This window comes from Netta rufina (assembly GCF_964035555.1).
Source record: "Netta rufina genome assembly, chromosome: 3".
NCBI classification, from domain to species: domain Eukaryota; kingdom Metazoa; phylum Chordata; class Aves; order Anseriformes; family Anatidae; genus Netta; species Netta rufina.
Window position 1 is genome coordinate 120,864,976 of NC_140125.1, and position 14,698 is coordinate 120,879,673.

The 14,698-nt window shown below is 50.2% G+C and overlaps 1 protein-coding gene across 3 annotated transcripts; it reads right to left on the reverse strand.

Moving 5' to 3' along the window:
- Positions 1 to 134: 134 nt before the first annotated feature.
- HADHB (hydroxyacyl-CoA dehydrogenase trifunctional multienzyme complex subunit beta) lies at positions 135 to 14,512 on the reverse strand. Of its 3 annotated transcripts, none has more exons than XM_084284230.1 (16): positions 14,463 to 14,512; positions 13,338 to 13,583; positions 12,908 to 12,949; positions 11,382 to 11,481; positions 11,122 to 11,166; positions 9,808 to 9,907; positions 8,500 to 8,587; positions 7,747 to 7,934; positions 6,209 to 6,389; positions 5,132 to 5,253; positions 3,585 to 3,664; positions 3,448 to 3,495; positions 2,959 to 3,046; positions 1,608 to 1,682; positions 1,005 to 1,169; positions 135 to 388 (listed from the first exon to the last, which is right to left on the reverse strand). In XM_084284230.1, exons 2-16 carry the CDS (start codon positions 13,402 to 13,404, stop codon positions 353 to 355), a joined length of 1,425 nt encoding a protein of 474 aa, XP_084140356.1. In that variant the 5' UTR covers positions 13,405 to 13,583; positions 14,463 to 14,512; the 3' UTR covers positions 135 to 352. The 3 variants fall into 3 exon arrangements, with proteins under 3 accessions (XP_084140356.1, XP_084140357.1, XP_084140355.1); XM_084284231.1 differs by having other exon boundaries at positions 14,449 to 14,477; XM_084284229.1 differs by lacking the exon at positions 14,463 to 14,512 and having other exon boundaries at positions 13,338 to 13,749.
- Between the last annotated feature and the right edge of the window lie 186 nt (positions 14,513 to 14,698).

The following is a 14,698-nucleotide window of genomic DNA, read 5'->3' on the forward strand; positions in this document are numbered from 1 at the left end:
TGAGCTTCATTCTTTGTGCAGCACTTGGGAATCATTCTTTTTTTCTTTCCCAGGGAAAAAGAAAATAATAAATCTTGCTTCCTGAAGAATTACAGTAGAAATCAGACTGGTTACAAGGACCTCGGAGACACTAAGAGCCACATTAACTTTTATTTTCCTCGACCTGGAATACGTCTTAGAGTGCGTTTATTAGCTGAAAATTACCAGCAGTGTAGCTAAAAGGTATTTACAAAGGCCACCAAAAATCCTTCCCAAGAAGGATTATTTGTATCTTTTTATTAGTGCATTGAAATGGCATTGCCAGGCACAGAATACTCGTTGATGAATACTCGTTCAGCAGTCCCTTGTCCCATTACTGAGGGTAGAGCTCCACTAGCATCGCGTGCCCCTAGAAATGGAGAGAAAAAGAGAACAGGCACAGAAAGGACTGGGTATTACAGGCAGCAGTCAACAGGAGATGCCCACCTCCCGCCCATACTAAAATAAAGGTGAGGTGGGCGCCCAGAGCTGATTCATGATCAGATTTGCTCTGGCAGCTCCGTGCCAGCACAGGGCTGCTCCAGGTGCCGAGGCAGACCAGCACACCACGCTGCTCCCCAGGCAGCCCCTAAAGCACTCAGCGAGGGGCGAGCCAGGGCCAGGCCCCTCGGGTTACCCACAGAACTACCCCCAGGCAGCACAACGCTCAACCAGAGCTCCCATCCCCAGCCTGATGGAAATCAGGAACATTCCATCTCCCACCCATTTTTCTTGTAGACATCTTTCTTCCCAAGACTGCAAGGATGAGCCTCACAAGCTAAAATCTGGGAAGGTTTTGAGAGCCAGCACACAAACCCCTGAGGGCATGGCAGAAACCTCTCCTTCCCCTGTGTATCCCACAGGCAGCAACACGCTGCGTCCCCACTGCCCAGGGACGATTCTCCTGCTGGGCTGGAGGGACGAGCAAGCAATCAGGGAGGAGGGAGCTTTTAGGGGAACAGTGGCAGACCACACGGCATCGTTACCTGCCCTCCTGCAGCACAGGCAGCAATCAGGCCGTACTGCCCTCCCTCCTTCTTCAGCCTGTGGGCAGCAGTAATCGCAAGGCGGCAGCCAGTGGCACCGAAAGGATGTCCCAGCGAGAGGGAACCACCCCAGGTGTTGAATTTCTCCAGAGGAGGGGCTCCAACCTACAGGGACACAGAGGGACACGCGTAATAATCACCTGTCTGGAAGGAAGCTGCGATGATACCGAACCCCCAGAGCCAGCCTGGGCTGCTGGGAAGCGTTCCTTAGCACGTGCGTGGGCCTGATGATGGCACAAAACCACACCAAAAGTTTTCCTGCTTCACTCCCAGCCGGGCAGGTCCAGCCCGTGCTGTCAGAAGGAATAGAGGAGCTCTGAGCCCCAGCTGCTTTGATTCCTGTCTCACCAGCTGCTACAGCTCTAGGTCTCCACCTGCTGGCACTGGGAACGCCTCCACTCCCACAGAAACTTCTGATTCACTGACCCAGAGCTCAGGAAACATTTCAGCCCCTCACAGAGCACAGCAGCAGCTCTAGCCACAGCGTGGAATCCAACGGTGCTGAGTGTAAACGAAATACAGACAGCCTGGCTGTGTGCTTACCTTTGACTTCCTGCCCATGTAGTTTTGTGCAAACCAGTCCGAATCCATAGCTTTCAAGTTAGCCAGTATCTGCCCCTGAAAGGGAAGGGAAGGCAGAATTTGAGGAAAATCCACAGATAAACAGGAGGTGCCCCAAGATCAGCTCCAGCCATAAAACTAACACAGTCAACTGAAGAAAGCATTTTACAGGAGCAACTCTGTTAACCAGCATTAACTCAACCTTACAATCACAGACCTTAAAGATCACAGACCTTAAAGATCACCCAGTCCCAGCCCCCTGCAGGGGCACCTCCCACCAGCCCAGGCTGCCCCCAGCCCCATCCAGCCTGGCCTTGGGCACTGCCAGGGCTTGGGCACCCCCAGCTCCTGGGGCAGCCTGCAACAGGGCCTTGCAGCCCTCGGAGGGAAGAATTTCCTCCTTGTACATAATCTAAACCTACCCTAATTAGTTTAAAGCCATTCCCCCTTGTTCCATGACTGCACTGAGTCCCTCCCCAGCTCTCCTGCAGCCCCCTTTAGGTACTGACAGGCCGCTGTGTGGTCTCCCCAGAGCCTTCTCTTCTCCAGGCTGAACAACCCCAACTCCCTCAGCCTATCTGTAGGAGAGGTGCTCCAGCCCCTGGATCATCTCTGTGGCCTCCTCTGGACTCCTTCTAATACTTCTGTGTCCTTCTGGTGCTGGGGGCCCCAGAGCTGAGCGCAGGGCTCCAGGTGGGGTCCCATAAGAGCAGAGCAGAGGGGGACAGGGACAATCCCCTCCCTCGCCCTGCTGCCCACGCTGCTGTTGGTGCAGCCCAAGGTAATCCTCAGCCTGGATTTGTGCTTGGGATTGCCCCAGCCCTGGTGCAGGACCTTGCACTTGGCCTTGTTGACCCTCGTGAGGTTCACACAGCCCCACCTCTCGGCCTGTCCAGGTCCCTCTGCATGGCATCCCCTCCCTCCAGCGTGTGGGCTGCACCACACAGCTCGGTGTCATTTAGCTAGAAAGAGACACTGCCCAATTAACAACCCACGTCACCAAATTAACACATCCTAACCCATGTAGTAGATGACCTGCAGAAGTGGTTTCCTTCATACAAGGCTCTTGGTGACTTAAGATTTTTTTAATATGGTTTCTTGAAGAACCTGTACTCCCCCTTGGTGACCTCAAGCAACATAAGCCATCCTTCCAATGGGTTGTGTCAGTGCATAAAATGTTGGTTATTAACTGTGTATACACACCACTTGCAGATCTACATTCAGGGGAGATCTTAACAAGTGCTTTCACCAACACAGAAGTGAAAAACCAGAAGTCTGTCTGCAGAATGGCATCATACAGCTAGAGGGAGCCTTGGTGTTCAGAGATACTTACAGCAAAAGCTTCGTGGAATTCGAACACATCGATATCAGCCATGGTTAGGCCAGCTTTCTCCAGCACTTTGGGCGTAGCGTACGTTGGACTGAAAAAGAGAAGAAGAGTTAAGAACCAGGAGTCACACACGAATACATTTCCTCCCATTATCATTCCCGTTTTTCCACAGGAAGCCACATTACACTCCGTCTCCCTAGGGTGCACAATATGGCTCTCTGCCTTTCCCACTCTGAAACACAGCCCCAGGAGCCACCCCCAGCACCAAGGAGCTGCGACACCCCCCAGCTAACCAGGGCGGATATTTGTGCCACAGCTGCTCTCCCGCGTTAGCCACATCCCCTGCCAAGTCACACCTACCACGCCAGCTCTCACACCTTCATGAGAAGGCACGAAGAGAAAAAACAAAACAAAACCAAACACGGAATGGCAAGTCAAGGCTGTTGTACAAGTACGGGCTGTTAGGGGAGGCCGTTCCTCACTGCCACCTACCCCAGCAGCAGTTGGTCCTTTGGATCCTGGGACACGTACACGAAGTCCCTGCAGAGGAGAAATGCTGTTAGCAACGGAAGGAGGAGAAGGAAACGAGAACAGGCTTCAGGCCCCACACACAGCAGCCCCTCTGTTACCTTAGGTAGGCCTTCGGCTTGTAGCCCATCGCCAGAGCCTTCTCTTCAGACATGATCAGCATCGCCGAGGCGCCGTCTGTCTGCAACAGGCAGAAGAGCCCAGTAAGGCTTCTGCCCGATGAGCGGGCACACACCGGGCACAAAAGGAGCCTGACAACCCTGGGGAGCAGCCCCTAAGAGACACCCAAACATAACCAGGGCCACCAGGCTCTGCCACAGCACTCCAAGGTGTGCAACGCTGGCTTTGCTGTTACAGAATCACAGAGCTGTGGGGGCTGGAAGGGACCTCTGGAGATCATCAAGTCCAAACCCCTGCTAACAGCAGGTTCCCTACAATTGTTAGAGCAGGAAAACATCCAGGCCACTGCGTCCCCATTGCTCGCCTTGCCTAACTGAATCCCCAGCTTGCACTCATTTGCCCGAGCTACACGCACAGGCCTCAAGCAGGACGAGGATTTTATGAGGAATTATTTACCTTCCAGCACGTGCAGGAGCCCTGTGGCACAGGACAGGTATGCCCGACTGAGCAGATGGACAGACAACCTGTGAATGATGCAGGCACACCCTGCTGGAGCACCTCCTTACAGTCCACCACTCCTTCTGGTTTCAAGCAGGACAGAGGTGCCCAGCTGCACTACCAGTCCTTAGTACAAACTGGTTATCCCAAACACACCTGCTCATTCAGCCCCATCCCAAAACTGGGGTATAATTCTGGGATGCCAAAAGCCACAGGCTTAACACATTGCAAAAAGGAACATCATGGCCTTGGCAACACGATCACTGCTTTCTGGGATAAATAGTCCAGCCTGGCATACAGTTCTGCTGCATGCAGCACACCAGCAGTGCTCCAACTGTTCCCAAAGCCAAGGCTATGGCATTATCAGGCCTCTGCAAGTCCCCGGGAGCCTTAAGGAGAAGGTATCACTGCTGCTTTAGGAGCCCCGGAATCAGTTGTGCTCATCACAAACTGTGGGGCAGCCTTTTAAACACTTTAGATTTCAGCATGGCTGATGGTTGGACTTGATGTCATCTTGAAGGTCTTTTCCAACCTCAATGATTCTATGAAAAAAAAAAACTTAGCTTAAAAGCCTTAGAGAGAAGAAAAGGAGCATCTGTGAAAGAGGGCTCCATCATAGATGTTCTAGAGGAATCTCCTTTTCCACTCTGTGCATTACAGGGTAAGCCGTAACGTGATGAGCTAACTACTAAGAACTACTAAATTCTAGACTTACAACGTGATTGATCTCATCCTGGAACAGAATTGCTACAAAATCAACCCCAGGTTGCTTTTCCAAGAGACAGCTACAGAAAGGCAAACGTGTAAAAAAAAAAGAATAATAAATAAATAAATAAATTCAGGGGCTTAATTCTTGACTTGAAAACAAAAACAATCCAGTCCCCAAGTTCACTACAAAAAAAATCTTAAAGCATCAGGTGATAGCACAAAGGAGACAGCTCATTCCCACAGATTACACCAGCTGAGTCCACGTGTCTGTGGAGGCAAAGGGCAAAGCAGAGTTTTCCCGGCTGGCTCACGAACAACTTACCAGGAAGGATGAGTTGGCAGCTGTGACAGTTCCATATGGTTTGACAAAAGCTGGCTTCAGCTTGCCCATCTGCTCCATCGAGGAAGGGCGGATCCCATTATCCTTGGTAACCGTATCTCTGCCTGTTGATGTTTAAAAATAAAGTTCAGCGAACAAGAATTTGTGTGTCAGGACCTCAGAAAAAAAAATAATCAGAAAATTCTGCTTTTTATGACACATTGGAGGAAGAAAAAGGGAAAATCCATTTGTGGTATCAATATAGTTAACATGGCTAAAAATATCACTTAAAAATTGAAGCTGCTTTACTTTCTCTCTAAAGACCAAAAAAAACATGAAGTGCTGCAGTCTATTTACAATAAGGAAAAAATACCACACAGAAAGCCCAGCTGATAAAAAGACTTTAAATAGAGATTATAAAGCCTAAATTGGAGAGCTGGATCTAAATCTGTATATGTTTATGTGCCAAGTTCTGAGGAAGTGAGAGCGCTGGCAAGAACCAAATACATGCATCTTCAGCTAAACTGACTGCTTAAACACACCAGCTAACAAAAAACACCAATTCTAGTACAAAGACAACACGAAACTCATTCGGAAACGAAGTACAGAGTGGAAGTGCCCCAAATTAAAGCACCCAGACCATGTCACATCCGAGCAATGACTGTGAGGCCTGGTGAACTGGGGTCCGGGTAAGTGGATCATATTTGTGGTGTTCCTACCCAGCACCTGATTCATCAGACCAGGATGAATTTGTTGCTTATTTCTACTTGTTGTTGACAGCTTGGGGTATAAAAATCAGTTCCGATTTTCCTTGTTCTGTCGTCACATTAGCAAGGATACAAGATGGGTACTACAAAAGTGAGATATGCAAGGAGATGTTTATATATTCAGATAAGCATCTCTAGAAACACGCTCTTTTAGTAGCCTTCCAGGGAGCCAGAGAGGGCGTACCAAGGAGTTAAAATCCGTAACACACACAGAATGTTATGAATTGGTCCCCAGTGCTTTTTCTCCTCTTCTAAATAAAGCCCTTCCTTATTTAACTGGTGCATACTAGCAGTGAAATGCGTGTGCTTTTACCTGGCACTTTGAAGGGTACCACGTCGAGCAGCAAGCCTCCGTCCTGGGCTTTCTTGGCTAGCGTGTGCGAGCGGAGGGCGTACTCGTCTTGCTCCACACGGGACACGGCGAAGGCAGCAGCCAAGCGATCAGCAGAGTGCCCCATGGTCTCGCTGGTGGAGAACTCTGCCACAGCTGGGAGCTACAAAAATCAAATAAAAATAAAGTCAGCACACAGAAACGCCTCTGCCTGTAGCAGTTAAAGGCAGTCTATGAAAGACCACTGAGTTCAGAAGCTGGTTAAGGCCCGCAGAGTCAGTGAATGAGGTTCTTCCACTCCTTCAGCAGAGCTGTCAATATCAGAGCTCGAGAAGAATCATCACTTTCAAAGTATGATTTCAGAAAAGAAAAAAAAAAAAAAAAAACACAGATAAAGTGAGATCCAGGCTGCTGCTAAATCCAGGGGTTCAGGAACCACGCTGGATGTGCCCATGGTGCTCTGTGAATGTCGTAAGAGCTCCCCAGGAGGGGTGACCGGACCTTTTGGGCTAAGGTTAAACACCCCAACCTGGGCCCTTAAAGGTTTCTGTTAAACACCTCCACAAGCAAAGCCAGAGACAGCACGTGAGTGCAGCTCAGCTTTTGTTCTTCCAGCAGCACCCAGGAAATCCCTGCGTGCCTCTAAGTCTGCAATTTTAATAAATTATTTAGACTTTGGATCTCATCTCTGCTAGGTGCACACTGAGCTTCCCTGCACTCCAGCTAAAGGAGACCAGCAGGAGAGACACGCACAGCTTTCTTGTGAAGAGTTTGGTGGCGTTGGAGAGAAGTGCTCTTCCTTCCAACCTCCATCATGCCGTAATTCACCTCCCTCACGACCTCAGGGAAAGGCAAGAGTGGCCCCCTCTACGGCAGGCTCCCCGTTCTCATCGGGGCCCAAACGTGGGAACTGAAGACATTCAGCACCTGGCAGGACGTGGCTGGGAACAGCACTCATAAAGCAATATTTAAGAGGCATTAATCAAATGGTAACTACGTTATTGTCCTAAGGATGCGCCTTTCCTGAGCATGTCACCTCATTATTTAGGAAACAAGAATTCCTCCGATGCTTTATGACAATGCCATGAGCTTTGCATTGATGGAAAAAAGCTTCCATTTTCCAGTCTCCAGCACACAGTTTGGCTAGGAGCCGCAGAAAGGAGGAGGAGGTTTGAAATGTTGAAGTAAATTAGGTTTCCTGAAGACCAACGTGTAAGAGGACAAAGTGAAAACAAAGAGGAGAGTCACAAATGCTACAAGCTGCAGCAGGCAACTGTAGCTTTAGTGTAAATCACAGAGAGGATAAATAAAGGAGATAAAGAGGAGATAGAGATAAAAGAGATAAAATAAATAAAAGAGAGCCATGGGAAGCCACCTTTGCCTTTTTTAAATCCATGTATGTTCTCCAGGGAAGCTAAAAACTTACCTGAGCCAACTTGATTCACACCTCCTTATAAAATAGTTTTAGATGAGTAAGTTTTAAGAGTTTCTAATAGTGTCTAAATGCCTGCAAAAAATACCTCAGGAGCAAAGTAGTCAGGGCGAATTTTGGAAATCAGAGCGAGCTTTTGGCCCAAGGTCTTGGCTCGGTTCAGAGTGAGCATAGTCTTCCTCATCTTCCTGCTGTGACGAATGGGAACATCCGACATGAGCTCCACACCCCCAGCTACGACCACGTCGCACTGTCCAGCTGCGATCAAACCCACACCTGCAGAAGGAGACAGAGTTTGCCGTGAGGGCTGCAGGGAGAAGCAATGCTTACCTCATTAGTGCCTAGGACACTATATTTTATGTCCTTCTGCAGCCTCTGGCTTTGGCCAAGTGAGACAGCATGTGCTTAACTGAGACAGAGCAGGACGAACAGACATTTTATGAAGCACACTAGTTTTGTAATTTTGCTTCCTCTTTGCCACACACAGCATGGGAGAAGAGCACTCCCAGTGATGCAGGAGACCAATGTGTTTTTCTCCTCTGTCCAGGCTTAATCAAAGATGACAGCAGCCTGAAAGGCAGCGAATTCCTCATTGAGATTTAGTCTTTACCTCCCAAGCTAACACGGATACTGAGCAGAGGCTGTGGCAGAATGCAAACAGAGCCAAGCTATTGCAGGTGCTCAATTTGTAGTGTATTTTGTTAGTTCAAAGTCCTCCTTCTGTTCCAGGATTTCTTTGCCTGCTTAGTGATATTCACTAAGCAGCACGAGCTAGCTGAGGGACAGAGAGGAGTTACCAAGTCTGGTTTCAAACCACAGCTTGCTCTTCTAGTCAACATACCTGTGGTCATAGCCTGGTTTGAAGAAATGCAAGCCATGGTGACTGTATGGGCTGGAGTTTTGTCAGAGAAACCAGCTCCTAAGGCAGCCTACGAGCAAGAAAGAACGTCTGTTAAAACCTGCACCTTTTGCTCCACGGGGCCAGATCTGCCTCCTGCCCAGCAACACCCCTTTGCAGACTAAGCTGAAAACAAGCACCTCGAGGACTTGTTAGTGTTAGGTCAGAGGCTGGACTAGGTGAACTTGGAGGTCTCTTCCAACCTAGATGATTCTGGGATTCTGAGTTCCCACTCAGCCAACTACTGCAGCAGCAATTCCCCTCCCTGGACTCTGGGAACCAGAGAAGGCAGCTGCCCCCCTCTCAGGGCTCTCAGGCTGTGCAGTCACCAGGGACAAACTAATCACACACCTCATCACTTCGAGAGAGCTTTCAAGCACCTAACGTTGTCTTTGCTTCACATTATTTGCAAAAGGTGGCACGTGAAGAGTTATTTCGAGCCCTCGGTACAAGGCGCCGCGAGTTCCTTCCAACAGGACAGAAAAACATCTGCAGTTCAGCCAGCAGTCTCGTTTGACCCAGCACAGGAAAACTGCTCGCAGCGAGACCTTCCCTAGTTGAGACGTGGCCAACTGGTTTAAAGTTCACCACTTGTTCCCAAGTTAAAATTAAACCGCAGCCTCATCTGACTGGCAGGTGACCAAAGCAAGTATTTGCATACACAAGGCTCAAACCGCCGATGGAGCTGGGGAGCCTCATCATCTCCTCAGCCCTTCCAGCTCTTTACGTAATCGTTTTGCCGGCTTGCAGAGAATAACAGAAAATCACATGCCACATCACATTCCTGTAGCAGACCGACCTCCTTCCGCGTACAACGCGTGAGTTGGGTTTTCTGCCTGCCAGAAGAAAGGGCAACTAAGCTGCTGCAAATCGTTCAAAGGCTGCCTCTGAGCAGGGAACTGAAATAAATAGGTACAAAGCAATCCATCACAGCATGCTCCGGGCCTCTCACCTACTTTGAACCTACCAGTCTTTGAGTCCAATCGGTAATTAGAGCTGAGTGATCAGCAATCATCAAGAAAAGCTTCCCTTTCAGGCAAGAATCAAGCAGAGGCCTCACAGCATTAAAAAATGCTTGATATTGGGCAGATTTCAACAAGGGGCAGAGCCCCATACGGTTATTTGTCTGCCAATATTGACCCAACTAGTTTATATTCCTAAAACTAAGTTACACTGGGCTTTTTTCTCAAGGGCTTGTAGTCTCCATTCTAGAAAAATGAAGAATGAGAAGGAACAGTGCACGCAACCCACCTCTCTGGCAACATTGCTCGTTTTCACTTCCTGGATCACCGTGCCGTACACAATGTAATCGACAACATCCTTTGGGACATTGGTCCGGTTCAGCAGGCCCCTAGGGAGAAGACAGAAGCAAGGAGAATTTGTACCATGCAAGCAACAGCCTTGCCACAAGCCCTCAAAGATCTATCTGCCACCAGCTTGGCTGGAGAACACGGCAACGACGGGGCTGTAGCTGCCAGAGGTCCAGAGGAAATGTTGTGTGCATGGATATTTAATGACAAGTGCCACTGACCACAGACTGCAAATAATCGTAGTGGTATCACGATGCTTTATTCCCTGATTTCATGAAACCAGTCACTGTCTCCCTCCAGGTGCAGCTGTCAGTACCCTCCCCGGTTTGGAGAATTGTGGCACCCAAATTGTAGGAAGAAGGCCCCAGAGAAAACAGAGCCCATTACACAGGTGCAGGAACACGTGAAGCTTCCACGGAGATGCAGAAAACGAGCACTGCGTTTTCCCAGCTCATTGGGAAACACGTTGCATAATTTGCTACAACATCCTGGCAAATATGGCAAGACAGGAAATTCCACTGTAGTGATTAAGGACAGCGGGATTCAGACAGCTTCGTGCACTGCAAACCACCAAATAAAAATGAAAACACAGTCACTTCCATCAAAAAATTCTCTCCAGCAGCACTGTAGCCTCCCCCCACCCCAAAGCCCAGGACACAGCCCCCAGGCAGCATTAGCACTCTGCCTGCCAACCACAGCAGCCTGCCCTGGCCAAATGTGCCACGACGTGACTGCACCCAGCCTCCCAATCCTTCCTCAGGCCTTGAAATCTCCTTTCCTCCCCGGTAATGCCTTCTTTCTTCTCAACAGCACTTTGCCCTGCGCCTGAACAACAAAAATCCCAGTGCTAAGGACACGCAGCTCTTGTCAAATCGCTGCAGAATGCAAGGGACAGGAAGGTGGCGGAATGAGCTGGCTGCTCTTCTTGCCAGTTCTCTCTCAATTGCAGACGGTTTTTCCCTTGAATTTTAAGCACACCTCAGGAGCAGCCCCTGTATTTAGAGAACTGTGCAGGCAGAATTCAAATTAACCAGTTGTTCAAACGAGACAACAATGAAACTCCCTGAAACTTTTACTCATGCCCATTGCAAGCCCTGCTGCTCCAGCCACCTACAACGGCAGCAGCTGAGCAAGAAAGATTAAGTATTGCTAAGAGACAAGACCAGACAGCTCTGCGTGTGCCACTGTGCCAGCACCAGGACCCCAGCAGTTCTACGAGAGCTTTCTGGGCTCTTTTAGCATTCCTTTTACTTACTGCAGTGCTGCTCTGGCTAGGTCATGGGGCATGAGATCTGCGTATCTGGAAGATAAAGAAGAAAGGCAGAAAATTAAGGGCAATCTTCTTCAAACCGTACTTTTTCCATAAAGACGGGATAAACGTCAGCACTCTCTCATTTCTGGGCTTGTAGGCATAAAAAATAATTCCGTTAAGATGACAAGTAAGGCAACTTTTTTCAAAAAAAAATGATTCTACTGTTAACCAAGGGAGCGGGCGTTTCCTTATTTTGTACTTACGAGGTGCCAGACTGCAAAAACGGAATACGGACGCCCTCCACCACAACAATATTCTTCACACCACTTTTGGCTAAGGTCTTCTTACTCTTAGGCTGGACAGCTAAAAGAGAAGCATACCTAGCTGTTAACGAGAACACCATCAAGCTTAAAGCTGTTAAAATTGACAGAAAACTATGGAAAAATGTTGTCTTTTAGTGCATATTTAAAGCATTGTAGGTAGGACACCTGGGCTGTGATCTTGTCTCTGTCTGGTTAATTACATGGTCTGTAAAAGTGCTTTAACAACTCAGTATTTCCCTCGTCAGTCGAGGGATTCATCTACAGCTACACCGAGGCAACAGCACAGCTGAGAATCGAGGCACAAACTCGTGGTCTCTGTTACGACCAGCAAGAGCAGTGCAAGAACAGACACCTCCGAAAACGCTGCATGGCTTTGAAAACGAGCAAGGCAGACCACATTCAAAGCCCTGCAGCCAGAATAAGGCCTCGCACAGCCTCTCGCTGGGGTGCAGTGAGCACAAACAACCCACAGCTACTTGCAGATGTGCTCTTACTGCACAGTGACAGGGAGATATTTCGTGACCAGTCAGCACAGCTCAGGAAATAACCAGCTTGCACTTCCCTGGGAAGTACAGTCACTGCAGGTAACTTGCTGCTTTTCTTTCAGGCCTCCTGGGATTTTGGGGTCAAGATAAAGCGGTGTCCCGATGCACTACTATTTGACAGGCCACTGCCAGAGCTCTTCCAAAGCAAAGATTAAGAGAGTTCAGCGAGAATTTCCTAACACAATCAGGCCTGCAAATCTTAGCAAGCATTTACAGCAACATGTGGCAGCTCCATTTAATCCATTAAAACACAAAGACACATTAAAAAAAAGCAATTAAATCCAGCTAAACACCATGCTCAACGAAAGCACAAGTATGAAACCCCAGCACTGTTCGTGGGTTTTACAAGGCTCTCTGTACAAAGCCAAGGAGATAAGGGGGAGCTACTGTCTAGGTTCATTTCCAAAATGCAGGCAGCTCAGAGACACAGAGCTAATAACCCGTGTAACGGTGCAATCAGCAGCTCCACTGAGACCCGAGCCTCTTACTGGTCTCGCTGGACTTCAGAGCTAATCTCACAAGCTTCCCCTACTCAGGGACAACCCCACCCCATCCTGGGCAAGAGGTCTGGTTAAACCTCAACAGCCTGTAACCTCCTGGCTTAGATTTTTGGTTTAGACACCAGAAATCGTAATCTATCAGGTGAGGACACGCTGGGAGCTCTGCAATGGGCACAGCTGCTGGGGGCGAGGGGCATTCAGGTGTTCGGGGGGCTCCACTGCAGTGCTCTGCCTGAAGTTTTACTTGGTGGCACCTTCTGGGGGGCACTCTTGTTCTACCGCTGGCTGCACTGAGATCTGTGATCTACTGAGATCTGCTTCTGAGATCTGTGCAGGATGAGACAGGTCTGGAACAGGGAGGCAGCTTCCCGACTTGCCTGTTAGCACAGCCCCACTGCGATGCCTGGTGCCATCACCTTACCTGCAGCCTGCAGCTGTGGGGAGCAGCTGAGCGACCGAGCGACTGAAAAACAAGGAAAGGAAAAGGAGAATCAGGAGAATCTGTCAAATCTTAGGTGTTAAAAACATTTCCAGCTTCTCTAAGAAATATTAAAAGTTAAAAAGATAACGTCACAGTAAGACAACGGCATGCACCTACACGTCTGTGAGATATTTTTTATTTCACTCTGTTCATAACAGAGGCATAGTTCATACTGCCAGGGTAACACAAGATTCCTCCCACACTGCAAGACGTGGGCAGGACAAACATGTCAGCAATGGGATCGGCTGTTTAAAAAGCAGATGACAGCGGAACAAAGATTCAGCTACAAGCATCCACTCCAACTCTAAAATGGAAAAAGGAACTTTGTGACCTCCCAGTTCAAGCTTTTAATAAATGCAAAGATACTTACAGACCCTGGCAGCCCATGCGGAGGAAGCAGGGAGGTTTCGGATGGCATGGGTCAGCATGGAAGTCATTTTGATATCTAGAGGTGGCAGAGACCGCTGTTAGTCCAACCTGACCTCTTCAGAACGACTCCAGAAGAAGCAGTCTGCCTGCTCCACGCAGCCAAAAAAGCCAAGAAAGGGAAGGTGATCCAAGGGCAGCTGAGAGCAGCGGCAGGGAGAACCACTTGCTGTTACTTTCCGAGCAGCATCTAAGAGACGAGGAGACTGGCTTGTAACTGTGGCCTGCTACAAGGCAAATAAACCCCGCTCTCCCCGATGACCCAGCCCAGCACTATCAGCAGCCAGGGCAGCTTTCGGCTCCCCCCTCGATAACTGTTCCACTGCTTCCCCCTGGAAAATTGTCCCGGCGCCCAGCCCGGATCAGTGTCAGCGTGACTCTCCTGATGCCCTCCCCTTGGCACCATTTCTCGCCGCTGCCCCTAATTTTAACCACCAGGGCTAACCCAGTAACTGGGTGAAACCTCGGAAAATGAGGGTTGGAAGAGCCCTCCAAGCTCATATCATCCATCCATCCCCTACCACCAATGTCACCACCAAACCATGTCCCCAGGCACCACGTCCATCCTCTCCTTGAACACCCCCAGGGACGGGGACTCCCCCACCTCCCTGGGCAACCCGTCCCGGTGCCTGACTGCTCTTTCTGACAGAAATGTCTCCTCATTTCCCACCTGAACCTCCCCTGGGGCAACTCGAGGCCATTCCCTCTGCTCCTATCACTATTTATCTGTGAAGAGAGGCAAACCCCCAGCCCCCCACCCCTACTGCCCCATTCCCTCCCGCACTCTGCACTCCCCCTCCCCATAACGCCCCCTCCCTCAGCCCCCACAGCCCCCTCAGACCCCCCCAAGCCCCCCACAACCCCCAGGGCACCCCCTAAAGAACCCCCCCACGCTCTGCCCCGCCCCTACCCACCACCAAAGCCCCCAATATCCCCTCACAGACCCCCTCACAGACCCCGGAGCCCCCCCCACGTACCCCAAACCCCCTCACAGAGCCGCCCCCTCCCCACAGCAGCCCCGCAGCCCCTCCCCACCCCGGCCCCACCGCCCCCACCTGAGCCCCCTCACCCCAGCGCCGCCACCACCTCCCCTCACGCAGGCCCCCGCTCCCGCCCCGCCTTCGGGACTGCCCCACCGCGCGCCTGATCACCGCGCCCCACCCCCCCCTCTCCCGCCGCGCCCCCTCCCTTCCTACCGCTGCTCTCGGTAGCTCCGACAACGATCGGGACGCGGCGGGGCTCGGAGGCGGAGAGAAAGCGGCGGGAGGCGGCGGTTTCTGCGGCTCCGGGGACAGGCGGCAGCGA